General features: G+C 39.6%; 1 protein-coding gene across 2 annotated transcripts in view; it reads left to right on the top strand.

Annotated features, from left to right (window-relative positions):
* rars1 (arginyl-tRNA synthetase 1) overlaps window positions 1-17,274 on the top strand; it is a 32,789-nt gene that overhangs the window by 2,722 nt on the left and 12,793 nt on the right. The window contains exons 1-12 of one of the 2 annotated variants that reach the window (XM_034683517.1): window positions 2,207-2,266; window positions 3,714-3,848; window positions 5,188-5,367; window positions 5,687-5,795; window positions 6,107-6,207; window positions 7,434-7,555; window positions 7,914-8,034; window positions 8,668-8,797; window positions 9,078-9,182; window positions 12,056-12,234; window positions 12,494-12,603; window positions 14,925-15,030. In XM_034683517.1, coding sequence (XP_034539408.1) covers window positions 5,215-5,367; window positions 5,687-5,795; window positions 6,107-6,207; window positions 7,434-7,555; window positions 7,914-8,034; window positions 8,668-8,797; window positions 9,078-9,182; window positions 12,056-12,234; window positions 12,494-12,603; window positions 14,925-15,030 — 1,236 coding nt within the window. In that variant the 5' untranslated portion in view covers window positions 2,207-2,266; window positions 3,714-3,848; window positions 5,188-5,214. Of the gene's footprint in view, window positions 1-2,206; window positions 2,267-3,713; window positions 3,849-5,187; window positions 5,368-5,686; window positions 5,796-6,106; window positions 6,208-7,433; window positions 7,556-7,913; window positions 8,035-8,667; window positions 8,798-9,077; window positions 9,183-12,055; window positions 12,235-12,493; window positions 12,604-14,924; window positions 15,031-17,274 lie in introns of those variants that run through there. The other variant, XM_034683516.1, reaches the window with a different exon arrangement.

A 17,274-nucleotide genomic window follows, 5' to 3' on the forward strand; every position in this document is an offset into this window, starting at 1 on the left:
AGCAAGGGCTTTTTAGGGGGGAGATATCTACCCCTGAACTAAATTTAGACCCTGGGTCCACCGGTTGAAATGCACGTATTTCCAGGGTAAAGTTCCTCTGGTTGAAAAACGCCTTAACTTAAACTTGTCATTGGACCAACACTGCTCTCTCTCCCTCCTTTTGCTCACGGTATCTTCAAGTTAAAAATATTCACTTGGATGTTTCTTTATTATGAGCTTTTGTGCTTTTTGATACTATTGAACATGAATAAAACAGATATTGTTTTGTTTTAAAGTACATGGTATTAAAAAAGTATCAAATTATTGAAATGTACAAGAGCAACTTAAATGCTCTGGTGTCCCCCTTGGAATAATAATCGTGTCTCCGATTCTGATTCTGACTGAGAACATGTAAAATGAGCAGATTTTAAGACTCGGAAATGTTTGTGAAAATTCCTCCTGGATGGATCAGCCTTTCCCCATCATAATTTATCATTACATATCTTATATATTTTATAAATATGTGAAATAGAGCCGAGGAGATCCGTTTAAGTTCATTCCAGCCTTGTATCTCACTTGAAGTTTATTTAGGTGGTGTTTGGCGCCCTCTGGTGGTGCTTGTTGATATCTTACAGAGATCCTAACCAAAACCAAAAGCTGAAAATGCCAATAATTCCTCCCAGTGGAGGAATGTGCTGTTTTGAATTGGTTTTGCTTGTAAAATGAACCGTCTGATCTTTTTAATTAATTATCATGTATGAAAAGAACAAGTCGCGAAACATGACATTTGAAAATCCCGAACCAGATTCATAGTTTTTTCTGAATAAATAATCAAACACAGCCTGATTTCATGGGAGAGTCAAGTACACATGAGTTCCTGTTATTTTCACTTTTCAGTTTGAGATGTGGGTTTTTGTTGCATCATGTCCTGAATAAAAAGGCAGTTTGAAGTTTCATTTTGAGTCAGTCAGTCCTTACTGTCAGAGAAGTGCCTTACAAGAAGTCCAAGGTATTTAAATCTTTAATTCTATACTTTGTTTCTGTATAAGTTCTATAAAGATAGTCTTTATGGAGGTTTTTATTTCAGAATTGATTGAAAACGTCATGTTAAAATAGTCTGCCGGAAACTTTGAAAGTTGTCCTGTTACAATGAGGATTGTAATGATAATGACTCTGGATGAATTTGCTTCACTTCTTTGTCGTACAGATATTTGAATATCTTTCCAAATCCAGACACATATTCCTTTTATTGTTAGAAGCCAAAAAGATTGACTAGATTGATCGATTCATTTATTTTGAACCTGTAAATTAAAATGAAACTAGATCGATATCCACACAAAAGCAGCTTTAAAGACATAAAATCAACTTCCATTTTAAACACAAAGTTAAACAGTACATTTAGAAAGGTAGAGAATGACATTTTCTAACCTTTTCTCAAATCCCTCAGATTATTTAATGTTATTTTTAGATTATTTTATCCTATTTTGAAGTTGTATGTATCGAATTATTACTCATTTTAAATTGAGCCTCACAAGTGAAGAATTTCTCAATTGTTTTTGCGAGATCGGATTGACCATCAACATCTTGCACTTTAGAGATATCCACCTAGTGTCCACAGCAAAAACATATAATAATAGTAATAACAACAAAACATATTCTTATTGAATATTTTTATAACTATAACCATAATAATAATAATAGTAATAATAATATTATTAATAATAATAATTATTTCTATTATTATGGTTATAATTATAAGAATATTCAATAAGAATATGTGTTGTTGTTATTATTATTACAATACATATGATAGTTTTAACAATAATAATGAATGAAAAATAGTCATTCTTATTATTATTATTATTATTATTATTATTATAACAGTAATAATAAATAAGTAGAAAAAAGCTCAAGCTCTTGATCCTGTGAAAACATCATTTTTTTCTCCACCTAACAGATTTTTTATTGAGATAAATTCTCAGAAACTTAAAGAATGGACTTATTTAATGAACATTTGGTATCACTCTGTTTTTCAGCACAGTAAAATCACTCTTATTGAGTCTCTGATAGGAGACTGTGTTGAGCAGAGTCATTTATTGGTGATTATAAGGCGGGGTGTATTTAGTCGGGCACTAGGGGCAAAGAGCTCACACTGACAGGAAGTGAAAGCTCATTGGTCGCTCCTTTCCGTTATCGCTGCCTGCAGCAGATCTTCCCCCACATTATAAACTGAAGGAAACTACAAAGACCTTATTATAATCTTCCTCCTACTGAGCGCTGTGTGAAGGTAATGTCTCTGCTTTGGTCACATTTAGACAAAATACTGTAAATATGTAGACATGATGAAGGTTGTCTCTCTTTTAATTAATGAAAGAATCAGAGCGGAAATTTGAAAACTATTACTTTTGTAAGCACCACAATCTCGTATATCTTATCAGATATTCAAGTTGTGATTTTTTAAAATAGAGGGAGAGAGATTTATCAAAATGATGCACATGTGACCCTCAGGTCATAAATGAAAACCAGCAGTAAAAAGTAAAACAAAGATATAACTTAAGGACTTCAAGTGATGATTGTTTGATGTGATAAATCTGCAGAAACTTGTGATCTTTAAAAAATATGGAAACAAGGAGTGACTGTAAGTTCCACATTAGAAAAATAACCCCCGTCTTGTTGATCAAAGGTCGGATTATTTCGATTGTTAAATCACAGAAAGTTACGTAGATTTTGTTTTAAAATGATTCACCAAACTCCCTATCACATAATTTCGATTTCTAGCAGCGTTTAAATAACGTTCATTGTCTCTTCTTGGTGAGTTTGTAACATGAATGTTTGTTGCATCATGTACAGACGGTGAGGAAGCTTTTGGTTTCACTCTCACTCAGACTAAATGGCGCGACCTCATATGTTATCAGTTTCTTTTTCAGCACAGTTTAATTACAGCTGCTGGAAACACAAAGGTCAAGTTTATTGTCTCTGAGACAAACCAAGACACTCCCTTCTTTGAAGACTGAGCATGGTTAGATACTCCAGGTTCATGTTGATGTACTTTGTAACAGTTATTTATTATTATTCTTTGTCCTCCCTCTATTTCTGCGATAATCCTTCTTTTTATTTTTAGATTTTTTCATAGTTTGGGGAACTTTTTGGTGATGTTGTCATTCTGCTGATGTCTAAGATTTGAACCCTGGTTATTCGTCCATATTTTTGTTTCACAATTTAGTGATTTGCATCCCTTCTTCGTAATGCACCCGAGGAAGTTCATACAGATTATTTATTTTGATACTAAGGAAACTTGAAAAGTATTCGAAGCGTAGAGCAAGCTTAATTTCTGGGTATAACTGTGAATGTTTTTTCTTAATAAACACCAGGGACCTTTTGACTCTAGGAAAGGAAAAGTCAGATATAGTAATGTGATCAAATTTCAAAGAACTGATGACTCAGAGAGTAAGAGCAGTTCCTCTCCAACACTTCGCAATCACGAAACCTTTTTGGTGCTAAAGTAGCTGAAAGTCTCCTGAGGTGTCCCACAGGGTTCCATACTCGGTCCTCTTTAATTTTGATAACTGGGTACAGATGTGCCAAAAGTTAAACTGTTAACTCCTAATTATTTAACTCCACCAGGACCAGGAAGACCTCAACATTTGTAAGATTAGGTCGATCTTAACGCCAAACACAGCATGTTAGTTAACGTTGTCACCACAAATAATCATGACATTTGATTTATCTTTCAGGAACAGGAGATTCGGAGTCTCTCGGCAGAGATTGAGAGTCTAAAAAACCCACAAAGCCAAAATCCATCCCCTCGTCTAGAGGAGCTGAGGGAGGAAAACGCCAAGCTCAAGTACCGCCTCAACATCTTAAAGAGGGTGAGTGACACTCAGCAGTCTGAGTATTTGGTTTACATTATCACTGTTTGAATTTAAAGTGGCCCAGGGCCATGTGTGGATCTTAAACATTGGTTATTAGGTTGGTTCAATGGATTATCTTCAACCAGAGAAATCAGTCCCTTCTGACTTTTAGTATTGTTAGTAGTTATTGCATATATAAATATTTCTTTTTTTTTTTTTTTAAATGAATGCATTCAATTTTACTGATGTAGACACTCTAAGTCTAAAAAACGTGTTAAAGTGCATTTTAAAATTCATTTAAAGAAGGAAAGTGAAACAAGAAAGTATGAAAGAGTTTTATATACAAGCCAAAGTGTTCAAAGAAAGAGCTACACTGACCTCAAAACACGAAACGCTTCCCTCACAAAGAGCGTTGCAAAACTCTCACTCCCACGATCCCTTCTGAGAATACAGACTTCTCATATAAGCTGCAAAGTCAGAGGTGGTTACAATATGTACGGATCAGTGAGTCAATGCAACGTGTGTCATCAAAACGCTTTCACTGGAACTCCCCTGAAAGGTTAGCGATACAAACTATCTGCTCAAAAGTCTAAAGGATAATACGTTTTATGGTTTTGAGGCTTTTATTTTGAGAGACGTAATTAGTGTAATTAATCTTGTAGCAGCTGATTCTTCACTTCCTGTAACACTGAATTAGACTGAGGAAGACATTTATTTTATCTAAATGTTGAAACAATGAAAAGCACAAAGAGGAACTGGCAGCAGAAGAACTTGAAATCAGAAGTTTTAGCTGCTCGAAGGATTAAAGTTGAGGTTTGCTTTGATTGTAGTACACAGCAGCTGTAGTATCTTAAAAAATAAGAGGTCATATAAACAGGTTAAGACCAGTCAGGGACCAATAAATGAATAAAACTCAGAGTCAGACGCTGGACCAACCTTAGTACACAGCGTCATTATTACCTGTAATAACTTTAGTACAGTGATAACAAGCACATTAGGGCGTGGCTCTGTTTAATGTTTGCTCTATCTGACTACTTAGTGCTGACATTGATGCTTTTGTTCATTTATTTCACATTTGCAAGACAAATTAGTCATTTTTAAGAAGTATTTTTAGGATCCTTGCAAAATTCATCAGCCCACAGGTGATTCATTTGCAGGTCTGTGCAGGCACACAAAGTAAAGTCACATGAAAAAGGTTCCTGTGTAATTCTGGTCTGTTTTATGAAACATTTCAAATCCCATCAGCATAAATGAACTGTTGGTCTGATCAAGTCCCCATAATACCAAATCCTGTCCAGTTGATTGGTCAAGTTGGACTCTGTATTTGAGTGGAGCTGATGTTGTGTGTGCCCTGCAGGAGGAGAAAGTTCACTGCAGCAAAGCCATGTTGAACATAAACCATCGGCTCCAGGAGGTTTTCAGCGAGGCCATCCGGGCTTCCTGCCCCGAGCTGGACGACCCCCCGCTGGCTATCGCACCCAACCAGCAGGCCAAGTTTGGAGACTATCAGTGCAACAGTGCCATGGCCATGGCCCAGGTGAGAGCGCCAAGTCTGTCTGTGAATCAGAGGAAACCACCCGCTCACTGAGGTTAAGTGAGAGTTTGAGGGAGTCAGCACATCCACAATATGTTCAGAATCTGATTTAACATTTATACTGACCTGTGATTCGATAATACTCTCAACTTTTATTCCACTTTGATTGAATTTAGAGGCATTGACCGGCTGCTCAATCATCACATCAGCTGCATCTTGAATTGTCTTTGAATTCAGATTTTCTGGAACCATAAAGTGATATTTTTACTACTTTATGGGTTTTAAAATTAACTAATTTGACTTTGATTTTGTCCGCCTACAGATGCTGAAGACAAAGGGAATGAAAGTCAACCCGAGGGAAATCGCAGAGAAGATCATCCAGAACCTTCCAGAAAATGAACTCATCCAGAAAACCGAAATCGCAGGACCAGGTACAGAAAAACCTGCAGCTGGGATTTAAATTAAAGATCTCTCTTTGATTCAAAAAGTATCTCCTTGCTTTCCTTTCCTCGCTGCTTTCTGTGCTTTTCTTATTTTAGACATATTTCAGGGCTTCAGTATTTTAAATGATGCTTAACAGAACCAAAAAAAGGACATTGGGGTAAATTTAAACCGTGAAAGAAACAAAATAAAAGGAACACTTTTAATCTTTATATATTCTGTCCAAAAAGTATTGATATAATCTATTTGAGAATAGATTAAACTAAAGAATTCATTTTTCATTTTCCCTTTGTGTCTTCAGGCTTCATCAACATCCACCTGGAGAAAAAGTTTGTTTCCAAACTTCTGAGCAACCTGCTGATGAATGGAGTTCAGCCTCCCCCTCTTGCCTCCAAGAAAAGGGTACGTCACAGTCGAACATGCAGCGTGAAGCCACTTTGAAAGGTTTACATCATCAGAATCAGAAATACTTTATTGATCCCGGGGAGGGAAATTCAGTCATTACAGTTGCTCTATACACAATAAATTATACAAATACAATACAATAATAAATTCTGTAGAAAATAAATACATGGTTAAATGTAAAAAATGTAAAGTCCCTGGAGATCAGGACGAGGGCCCTCTGGTGGTCTGTCTGGAGTCTGGCTATGACAGTGTTGAGAACGTTGGACGCCGTAGTCAGGTTGGCAGAGGGGGGATGAAAACAGCTACCAGTATGACATGTGAGATCTCCCTGTGCAGATAACATGGTTGGAGGCCTGCAGCACTATCAGTGCTATCCCAGTCTGCCCGCTTGTTTGTTCCACGTGATAGACAATCGAAACAAAAAATGTGTTTGAGGAAGTTCTTAACAATCAATTAGTCGATGCGTGATTAATTGTTGACATCCCTAATTTAAAGAAGCGGTGACACATCATTACATAAAAAAAACATTGTGGAGTGCTAGTTTGATTGAAAGACTCCTCAACTTAGCACAACAATTTTGGCAGTGGTGCAAATTTAGGAGAATTGGTCATTGGCTGTGGGTCCATCTGTACCTCACAGCTTTCAATGCTACCTTAGGCTGAGCTCAGCGTCTGCATGGGTAGCTGGTAGCACAGAGGCAACAGCTGGTGCTAGATAGAGCTACACATCTGCACAGAAACTTCACTTTGTACATCAAAATAAAAGTCGTCAATCAGGAACACAGCTTGCAGAGTGCGTCTTATGTTCCAAATTTAACAATATTCCTTTTATCACACTTATAGAGGCTTAACTAGTGTGACATTTGACGTGTGAGAACACAACAGTTTAACTGTTGACATTTGAAGTAAAAACACTTGCAGATTGAAGTAATCGCTAATTTGGGTTTGAATCGCAATCTTAATTTCTTAAAATGAGTAACTTTGGATGTTATTCTGGCAAAAAAGTAAGGAAAAGTTTTTATTTTACACGTTTTAATATTCTCTAAGGAGGAAAAGCTGTCAGACAGCAGAAACCAAAGTTTCAACATCACAAATAGAACACATTTGAGTAACTTAAAAGTGTTTCAGCTTCTCACTTTAGTTTTGTTTGGCTTGCACAGCCTTAAAATAACTGTTTACTAAGTATAAGTTACGTATTCATGTTTGCCCTTGCATGTTTTTCAGGTGGTGGTGGATTTCTCTTCTCCCAACATCGCCAAAGAGATGCACGTGGGTCACCTCCGCTCCACCATCATCGGGGAGAGCATGTGTCGACTGTTTGAGTTTCTGGGCTACGACGTTCTGAGGTGAGTTCATCCACCTGAGACATGATCACACACTGCTAACTAAGCAAGAAGAGCTTTTCTGTAAACCTCAATCTGAACTGTACTCAGTTGATTAAAAAAGGGCCTTCAGTTTTCTGAATGGGACAAGCAGCTACATTTAGACTCCGTGAATTAGACTAGAACGGAAACTAGCATAACTTTTGCTTTAAAATTGATGCAATCAAAACGGAGAGAGATGTCTCTTCTAGTGAAGGATGACATCAGTTTGCTATTATTTAAACAGGAGTTTCCTCTTCATGTTGGTCATTTTTGGGGCTTAGTTTTCAAAACTAGAAATCCGTATTTTTCCAGCATCTGACTCTTCCCGTCTCCTCCTCAGGTTGAACCACGTGGGCGACTGGGGGACTCAGTTTGGGATGCTGATCGCTCACCTGCAGGACAGATTTCCAGACTACTTGACCACTTGCCCACCTATCAGTGACCTGCAGGCCTTCTACAAAGTCAGTGATAACCCACCTCTTTCTGTGTCTTTGTTGTCTAGGGTCAGGGGAAAAACTGATGACAAAGAACTTAAAGTCAAATACACTCGATGAAACAGATCTTTGTAAAGATGTAACCTGCTAATGGCCCTGTCACACCTTGACGATTTAGCCAGTGTCTGCTTTTGAAGGAAACAAACGGTCAACTGAGCACAGAGAAATCAGGAGATTGAGGAAAAGTTTGCAGCAAAGCCTGAAAAATTAGAGGAGAGTTTTTAAGAAGGAGAAAACCTGGGGGGACAGGAATAGGACAAAGATTTAAGAGATGTTTTGTTGTTGTTTTACTTATTTTTTTAATTGAATGCAGCTAAATTAACTCATAGTTTCAGTAATAAGGTAAAGGAACAATAAAAGATAATAAAAAAAAAAAAACAATGACGTTGGTTGTTAGATTTCTGCGTCCCTGCAGTAAGGACTTGTGTTAGACTGCATGTTTATGTTGTGTGTATGAATACAAACATGATGTGTTTCCTCTGCTGTCGTCTTCCCTCATTTCACCCCACACCTCATTAACTCAATCCATCACCCTTCCTTCTCATTTCTCTCTGTAATTTCTCCTCCTTTCTTCCTCCTCCTTCTCTTTTTTCTCATCAGGAGTCAAAGAAGCGATTCGACGAGGAGGAGGAATTCAAGAAGCGAGCGTATCTGTGTGTGGTCAGGCTGCAGAGCAAAGAGCCCGACTTTATTAAAGCCTGGAACCTGATCTGTGATGTTTCCAGGAAAGGTAGACTACATGTTTATTTATCTGTTCATCATACGGGAACTTTAAAAGAAATAACCTGCGCTTTCATACAATCCAGGGTCAGACTGCACAGCAGGTCTTATCAATGTTACAGTTAAAACACACACAAACACAAACCAGGACCTAAACAAAACTGTTCATTTCAAGTTTAAATCAACAGTTTGTTTTTGCTTTTTATTACATGGCGAAGATTTCTGATTTAAGTTAAAGAAGAGATACATGTTTGTGTAACTTGTACGATGTTGTTGTGTCTTTTCCTCAGAGTTTCAGAGGGTTTACGACTGTCTGGACATCACCATCATCGAGAGAGGAGAGTCCTTCTACCAGGATATGATGACGGAGGTGGTGAAGGAGTTTGATGCGAAAGGTCAGTGTGCAGCAGGTCAAAGGTCACAGGGACTCTAATGTCTCCATTTGAAACCTCATGCACTAACCAGGTAACATCAGTACACCTGTGAGAGTTCAGGGCTTATGTTTGAGAGGCTGCAAGGGCTTAGAATGATTTCACATTCATACTTCTCACAGCCAAGGGTTACCTTTCCAACTAATTTTTCAGGCATGTCTCGAGGCTGATCAACATACTCCCTTTTTTCATATGCAAATATTACGTTACTTTAGTGAGTAACTTAGGTGCAAAATGCAACACTTTCTTACATTTTTTTTATTATGAGAATGTATTCACCCTTTAAATCTTTGTTAATTTAGAGTTTCTGAATAAATGAACACATTTCAGCACTTCTAACGGCCAAATTCCACCATATCTGTGTCCAGTCCGTTACCGATCTGTCACGGCACCTGGTCTGACAGGTTTCTATTCTAGTTAATCTGTTAACTTCCACTGGATCCACTCCGTTGTGCTCCGGCTGCGTCTCTGATCTGGCACGCTGGAACGCAACGGATCAGATACGCAAGAATTCTATTTTTGCTGTATGCCAGAGCATGACGTATCAATCTCAACAGAGCAGATGGAGCGGGACAGGAAGTCAGGCACCAAAACAAAAGGAAAACATCTGGTTGATTTTCAGAATAAAACACTGAAAAAACGACGGTCCTGCTCTGTGCTGCGTTTCGAAAACGCAACCGGTAGGCATTGATGGACGAGAGAGCATGGAGCTGGACCATAGCGGATCAGAGGCAGATCGGACACAGATCTGGTGGGAGTCCTGTGTTACACACAAACACGCAGCTCAAAGTGATTCAGACTGAATCAAACTGGTAGAAAATAACAAAGTAAATGTTGAGTCAAAAAAATACAATAATGAAACATCTGAAAGTTAAACTTGATTAATAAAAATCTATTCTAAATAGAAATCTGATTTAAAAAACACCTGGAATAAGATAAATCAAATTTTAAGATGCATGAACAGAACACACTGTCCCTGTGAAAGATAAACAAAGGGTGGGACAGCTGATACCAGGAGACATGGAGTCTGCAGGGAAAGGGATACTTTTATAGGACACATGGTAGAGCATTGGATCTGAATCTTCACACTGATGATTTATCTGTGTGATTGAAAGCCTGTAACACTTGGTGCTTGATTGGTAAAAGTTTGATCCTTCTTACGTATGCAGACGACCTGGTTGTGTCAGTCTAAGATGAGACGCTGAACAGGACTTTTAATTGATCCTAATCTCAGTCTGGTCTGTTAGAGGGTCACATGTCTCGATGATGATGTTAACAGGCAGTGGTGCAGATGTGTGCTCAATCCAACATGCTGTCAGGCAGGTTCAGTCTGTGTTCACATGTGGACAGGATTTCTGTCAAGATAAACAGCCTGCAGTTCCTTAGTGTGACCACAGGAGGGCAATGCTGTCTTTTAGTTCCTCTTTCTGATATCAGTCTGTTGTCTTATTTCTTCTTTTTTCCCTCCTTTTTTTTCTTCCACATTTTCATTTCACACACTCTTCCTTTTCTATTTTCTTCCAAAAAATCATCCCATAATAATTCCACTTGTTCTTTTCCCTCCTCTATTATAAACGTCTTTTTAAAATGCTGTTTTATTTTCCCCATCCTCGTCCTCCTCCCCTGTGCCACCTCCTCACATAACTTTCTTTCTTCTTTACATCATCTTTACATCCTTCCTTACATCCCTCCTTCCACCCATACTTTTTTCTCACATCTCTCCTTTCTTTATTCCATTCTTCCTTTATCCTTCCTTACATCCTTCTTTTCTTCCCTTCATTATTCCCTACATCCCTCCTCTCTTCCCTTCATCCTCCCATTCTTCCCTTCATTGATCCTTACATCCCTCCTTTCTTTCCTTCATTCTTCCTTACGTCCCTTCTTTCTTTCTTTCCTTCATTCTTCCTTACGTCCCTCCTTTCTTCCCTCATTCATCCTTACACCCTTCCTTTCTTCACTTCATTCTTTCTCTATCCTTCCTTATATCCCTTGTTTTTTCCTTCATTCTTCCGTACATCCTTCTTTTCTTCCCTTCATTATTCCCTACATCCCTCCTCTCTTCCCTTCATCCTCCCATTCTTCCCTTCATTGATCCTTACATCCCTCCTTTCTTTCCTTCATTCTTCCTTACGTCCCTTCTTTCTTTCTTTCCTTCATTCTTCCTTACGTCCCTCCTTTCTTCCCTCATTCTTCCTTACACCCTTCCTTTCTTCACTCCTTTCTTCCTTTATCCTTCCTTACATCCTTCTTTTCTTCCCTTCATTATTCCCTACATCCCTCCTCTCTTCCCTTCATCCTCCCATTCTTCCCTTCATTGATCCTTACATCCCTCCTTTCTTTCCTTCATTCTTCCTTACATCCCTTCTTTCTTTCTTTCCTTCATTCTTCCTTACGTCCCTCCTTTCTTTCCTCATTCTTCCTTACACCCTTCCTTTCTTCACTTCATTCTTTCTCTATCCTTCCTTATATCCCTTGTTTTTTCCTTCATTCTTCCTTACATCCTTCCTCTCTTTCCTTCATGCTTTCTTTCTTATCTCCTCTCTTACCTTCTTTTTTACTTACATCCTTCCATTCTTCACTTCATTCGCTCTCTATTTCTCTATCCTTAAATCCCTCCTCTCTTTCCTTAATTTTTTCTTCATTCCCTCCTCTCTTACCTTCATTTTCCTTACAATCGCTACTTTCCTCCTTGCATTCTTACTTCCTTCCTTTTTTCTCTTTAAATCATTATTCCTTAAATCCTTCCTTCCTTCCTTTCTTCCTTCCCTTTAATCCTTATTTCCTCCTTCCTTTCTCACTTTGTCCTTTCATGCTTCCTTCCTTCCATCCTTGCCTAGGCATGTCTAAAATGGACGATGGTCGTAAGCTCGTCTTCCCCCCGGGTCAATCCATCCCTCTCACCATCGTGAAGTCTGACGGCGGTTACACCTACGACACGTCGGACCTGGCAGCCATCCGCCAGCGAATCTTTGAAGAGAAGGCCGACATCATCATCTACGTCACGGACAGCGGACAGGTGGGTGGAGAGGGAATGATGCAGGAGATTAGATAGATGGTGGATGACGAGGACTAAAAAAATCAATCCAGCTGTAGCAGCTGGACAACCGAGAGAGAACAAAGGAGAGTTCAACTGTGAAATCTGAGATGTGGAGCAGAGGGGGGGTGGCAGCTTTAGTCCCTTAAATTAATATTTCTTTACTTCAGGAAGCAGAAACACCTGATCTCAAGAGGTGCAGAGGTCTGATTTGTAATTCACTAATCTGTGTTTCTTGAAGGCCACACACTTCCAGGTGGTCTTTGCTGCAGCTCAGATGATCGGCTGGTACGACCCGAAGGTGACCCGGGTGGAGCACGCAGGATTTGGAGTGGTGCTGGGAGAGGACAAGTGAGTCTAAAACACAAGCGCCCATCTTAGATTCTGAAAATAAATCATTTCATCATTTCCTCTTTGTGAAGAAAAGAAAGGATCAGTGTGAGGAGATCTCAGACGTGTGTATGACGAGAAGAAAACTTAAATACTTTCATTTTTCCTATTCCACTTCTTCTTCCTCCTTCTCTCACCTCCTTCTACTCTTCCTCTTTCCTCCTCTTAAATCGTCTTCTCTTCTTCCTCTCACCTCCTTCTACTCTTCCTCTTTCCTCCTCTTATCTCCTTCTACTCTTCCTCCTTCCCCCTCTTATCTTCTTCTACTATTCCTCTCTCCTCCTCTCATCTCTAACTTATTTTCCTCATCCCTCTTATCTCCTTCTACTCTTCCTTGTCTTACCTCCTTCTACTTCTCATCTTTCCTCCTCTTAGCTCCATGTACTCTTCCTATTTCCTCCTCCCTCTCTTATCTTCTCCTTCTACTTCTTATCTCCTTCTACTCTTCCTCCCTCTCCATCTCATCTTCTTCCTCCCATATTTTCCTATTCTTCCTCCTTCTCCTCACAATCTCCTTCTTACTTTTCTCCTCTTTCCTTTCTCTTACCCACCCCTTTCTATTTCTCTTTCTTCATCACTTCTTCCACCTCTCTTCTTTCTTAAGTTACCCCCTTTCTCCATATCCTTCTCCTTTTCCTGCTCCACCTTTTTCTCATTTCACTTTTTCTTTCTTTATCTCCTCTTGCTCCTCATCCATCTTTCTCTTTCTTTTTAACCATCTTCTACCTCTTCCTCCTTAACATCTCCATCTTTTCCTATTTTTCCTCTCCTTCATCTCTATTTCTCTCCTTCTTTCTCTTGTTCTGACTCAATCCTCCTGTCGTTGCTGTCAAAGTGAATTCACTTGTAACAGTGTGTACCTCCTACTCTTCCTCCTTCCCCCCTCATCTCTTCTTCTACTATTCCTCTCTCCTCCTCTCATCTCTAACTTATCTTCCTCATCCCTCTTATCTCCTTCTACTCTTCCTTGTCTTACCTCCTTCTAATCTTTCATCCTCTTAGCTCCATGTACTCTTCCTATTTCCTCCTCCCTCTCTTATCTTCTCCTTCTATTTCTTATCTCCTTCTACTCTTCCTCCCTCTCCATCTCATCTTCTTCCTCCCATATTTTCCTATTCTTCCTCCTTCTCCTCACTATCTCCTTCTTACTTTTCTCCTCTTTCCTTTCTCTTACCCACCCTTTTCTATTTTTTCCATATCCTTCTCCTTTTCCTGCTCCGCCTTTTTCTCATTTCACTTTTCTTTTTTTATCTCCTCTTGCTCCTCATCCGTCTATCTCTTTCTTTTTAACCATCTTCTACCTCTTCCTCCTTAACATCTCCATCTTTTCCTATTTTTCCTCTCCTTCATCTCTATTTTTCTCCTTCTTTCTCTTGTTCTGACTCAATCCTCCTGTCGTTGTTGCTGTCAAAGTGAATTCACTTGTAACAGTGTGTACCTCCCGCTCTTCCTTCTCCTCCTCCTCCTCTTCTCCTGCAGACCCACATGAAGGTGTATAACAGGGTGTATCTGCTCCTCCTCCTCTTCCTCCTCCTCCTCCTTCTCCTCCTCCTCTCCTGCAGACTTACAGGAATGTGTATCTGCTCTTCCTCCTCCTCTTCCTATTGTGCAGACTCAGATGAAGGTGTAATACAGTGTGCACCCCCTCCACTTCCTCTTCTTACAGTTTCTCCTGTGTGTCATTTATCCTCTTAAACAGTGAGCAGTGATTACAGAGCGACTGAAGCTGAGCAGCTCTATAATTTCAGCTCTTTTTGTCACGCTGTTGTTCGGTCCCGATCAATCGTCCAAAAAAGAAGAAGAAGAAGAAAAGTCAACTCAGGCGGGAGGTTGACTTTACGCTCCGCAGAGGCCGTAATCAAACGCCCTGCAGATACATGAGGGGGCACAAATTGGCCCCACAAAGTCTGCGCTCCTCCAAACTCCATTAGAAATTTATCATGCTGCTTTCATAATCGCTCATCCAGACAATGAGGGCTTGAAGTGGCCGCAGGGGGGGCTCTTATGGCTGCAAGTAAACAAGAAGGGAAAAGAGCTGGGTTATTAAATGTTTGGCTCATGCTCTGCTTTAATGCTCATCTTGTTTGTTTTGTTGTTTTCAATTTGTCATGACAGGAGTAATCTTATAGCCCGTTGTTATGATTATACTGTCAGCAGAAACCTCACAAGAAAACTCCAAGTCAGTGCTTTTGTTTCCAGATTGGACTTTGTATGGATTCATGTGGTTTTGTTGACTAAAGCAGTGGTCTTCTCCTCCTCTTGTTGACTTGTCTTAATCTCAGGAAGAAGTTTAAGACCCGGTCTGGAGACACAGTGAGGCTGATGGACCTGCTGGAGGAAGGACTAAAGAGATCCATGGACAAACTGAAGGAGAAGGAGCGGGACAAGGTGAGAGACGATCCTATGTTTTGAAACGCAAACAGACTCTGAAGCATACAAACTCTCCCACAAGAACACCAGCAATCTTGCTCCACAGGTTACTACATCAGCTACCCTGCTGCAACCTTAATTTCAATCAATCAATCAATCAATCTTCATTTGTATAGCGCCAAATCACAACAAACGTTATCTCAGGACGCTTTTACAAACATAGGAGGTCTAGACCACTCTATGTCAAATTATGAACAGAGACCCAACTTCAAGACAGGGTAAGACTCAGTCTGACCCCACCTTAATCCATCATGAGCATTGCACATCACAGTATTTAGCTAGTTACAGTGGCGAGGAAAAACTTCCTTTTAACAGGCAGAAACCTCAGGCAGAACCAGACTCATGTTAGACAGCCATCATGCCTCGACTGAGTTGGGTCTGGAAAGACAGATAGAGGGGGGTAAGAGAGAGAGGTGATAGTGATGAGACGAGTAGTAGAAGCTGTTCAGTCCAGTACGTCCGTATCAGCTGGAGTCCCGAACGTCTGCAGCAGGAGGACATCTACGGCAGCAATAACAATAACAATTTGCAAAAAATGTGCTGCAAGTAGAAAGAGGAAAAAGTCCTCAAGTTTCAACACAACAAATATTTTAATTCCTCTGAAAATCCATCACTACAATGAAGATGTGTTGAAGATGTGTTGAAGATATACGAAGCAGCATCAGATGCAGCTGGCATTACCACCAAGAAAGTGGTGGTTGCTGTTCTGCTGATTCAGCAGACATTTGAGAAGTGCATAACGTTTAGCACAGCTAATCCAAAAGCTAAAGCAACTAATGACACCATCACTGAATTCAGATCACTTAATGAGTCACCCGATGACCTGCTCTAGACCAGCTAATGGCGTTTTTGGAACGGTATCATGAGTAGCCACTACTCTGCAGACATGTCCCTACCTGCCCTGTATGAAGTGATCTCTGCACACATTCACAGTGACAGAAGTTTGACCATGGAAAGATGGACCTAGACAGTGAGTGTGCTGAGTTTGAAGGCCCAGTGGCTGGTTGAAGACATTATAGCAGAACAGAAGTGCTCTGGTTCTTTAATGATTTCAACTGGAATTGGAATATTACCATATACTCGGCTTTGCGTTTTTGAATGTCAGCCTCTCTCACACTTGTGTGCAAAAACGACACATTTCAAGATATTAAAATGCATAAAAACATCAGTTGTCTCATCTGCATCGACCTTCCGAAGCAGGTCATTATCGCCCAATAGCCCATATTGTGCATACCAAATTATTAGTACATTTACACATTACACGTTTGCACAGGTGAAGTCTGAATTGGTGTTAAAATATTTTTTAATCTCTGTCTGTTTTATAGAAGAGAAGAAATAAAAATCCAAGCTAGATTTAGGAAAGAGAATAAATTCACTGTCACAGTTTTGAATCGTCTTCTGTTTTATGAAATCATCACCCACACGTTCATCCAGCGTGAAATACGTCTTGGAAAATTTTGGGGGAAAAAAGCCCCAAACTCTGGTAGTGAGACAGAAAAGAGGACAAAGCAACAAAAGACACAACATGGCACATTGGGAACTCAGTAATTCATGCTTTAACCTGTTCACAGTGAACATATTTAACTTTTAATCCTCATAAAATCCTGATTCTATTCCTGACTGGCTCACAGCTGATTCATTTTTAATCATCAGAAGGAAGTCTTCTTAAATTATCTCAATTTCTTCCTGAATAATCGATGGCAGACTCCCTGGTCCGGCTCGTTCTTTCAACTTGTATAACATTCGTTTTCTATCTGTGTTTAATTTTGTATGTTGAATGTTTGATAAGCAGCCGTTTAGTGAGAGGTTACGTCCAGTGAGCAGCTCATTATTTCTGCTTTGGATTCACCCTGAACGATGAGGCTTATTTTTCAGTAATGACCGTCTCACTCTCCAGAAGCCATTAAATCTTCCCATCCCGCACAAACCCGGCCAAACTTGGGATCTCTCTAATCACACCCTGACACAGGCACGACTAAAATATGAAACGATGAAAATCTTTCCTCTCATCTGCTGAGCTCTGAGGACCGCCAGGCTCAATGTGGGTGCATTTCTTCTTCTCTTCCTCCCCTCCATCTTTTCATCATGAGCCTCTGTTTCTCCATTCCTTATGTGAGTTTGAATCTTAGATCTACAGCTTTACAAATATATTTCTGTCTTTTGTTTTTGATTGCTAAAAAAACTTCTGTTTTGGTGAGATTT

Source organism: Notolabrus celidotus, chromosome 5, assembly GCF_009762535.1.
Source record: "Notolabrus celidotus isolate fNotCel1 chromosome 5, fNotCel1.pri, whole genome shotgun sequence".
Lineage (NCBI taxonomy): Eukaryota > Metazoa > Chordata > Actinopteri > Labriformes > Labridae > Notolabrus > Notolabrus celidotus.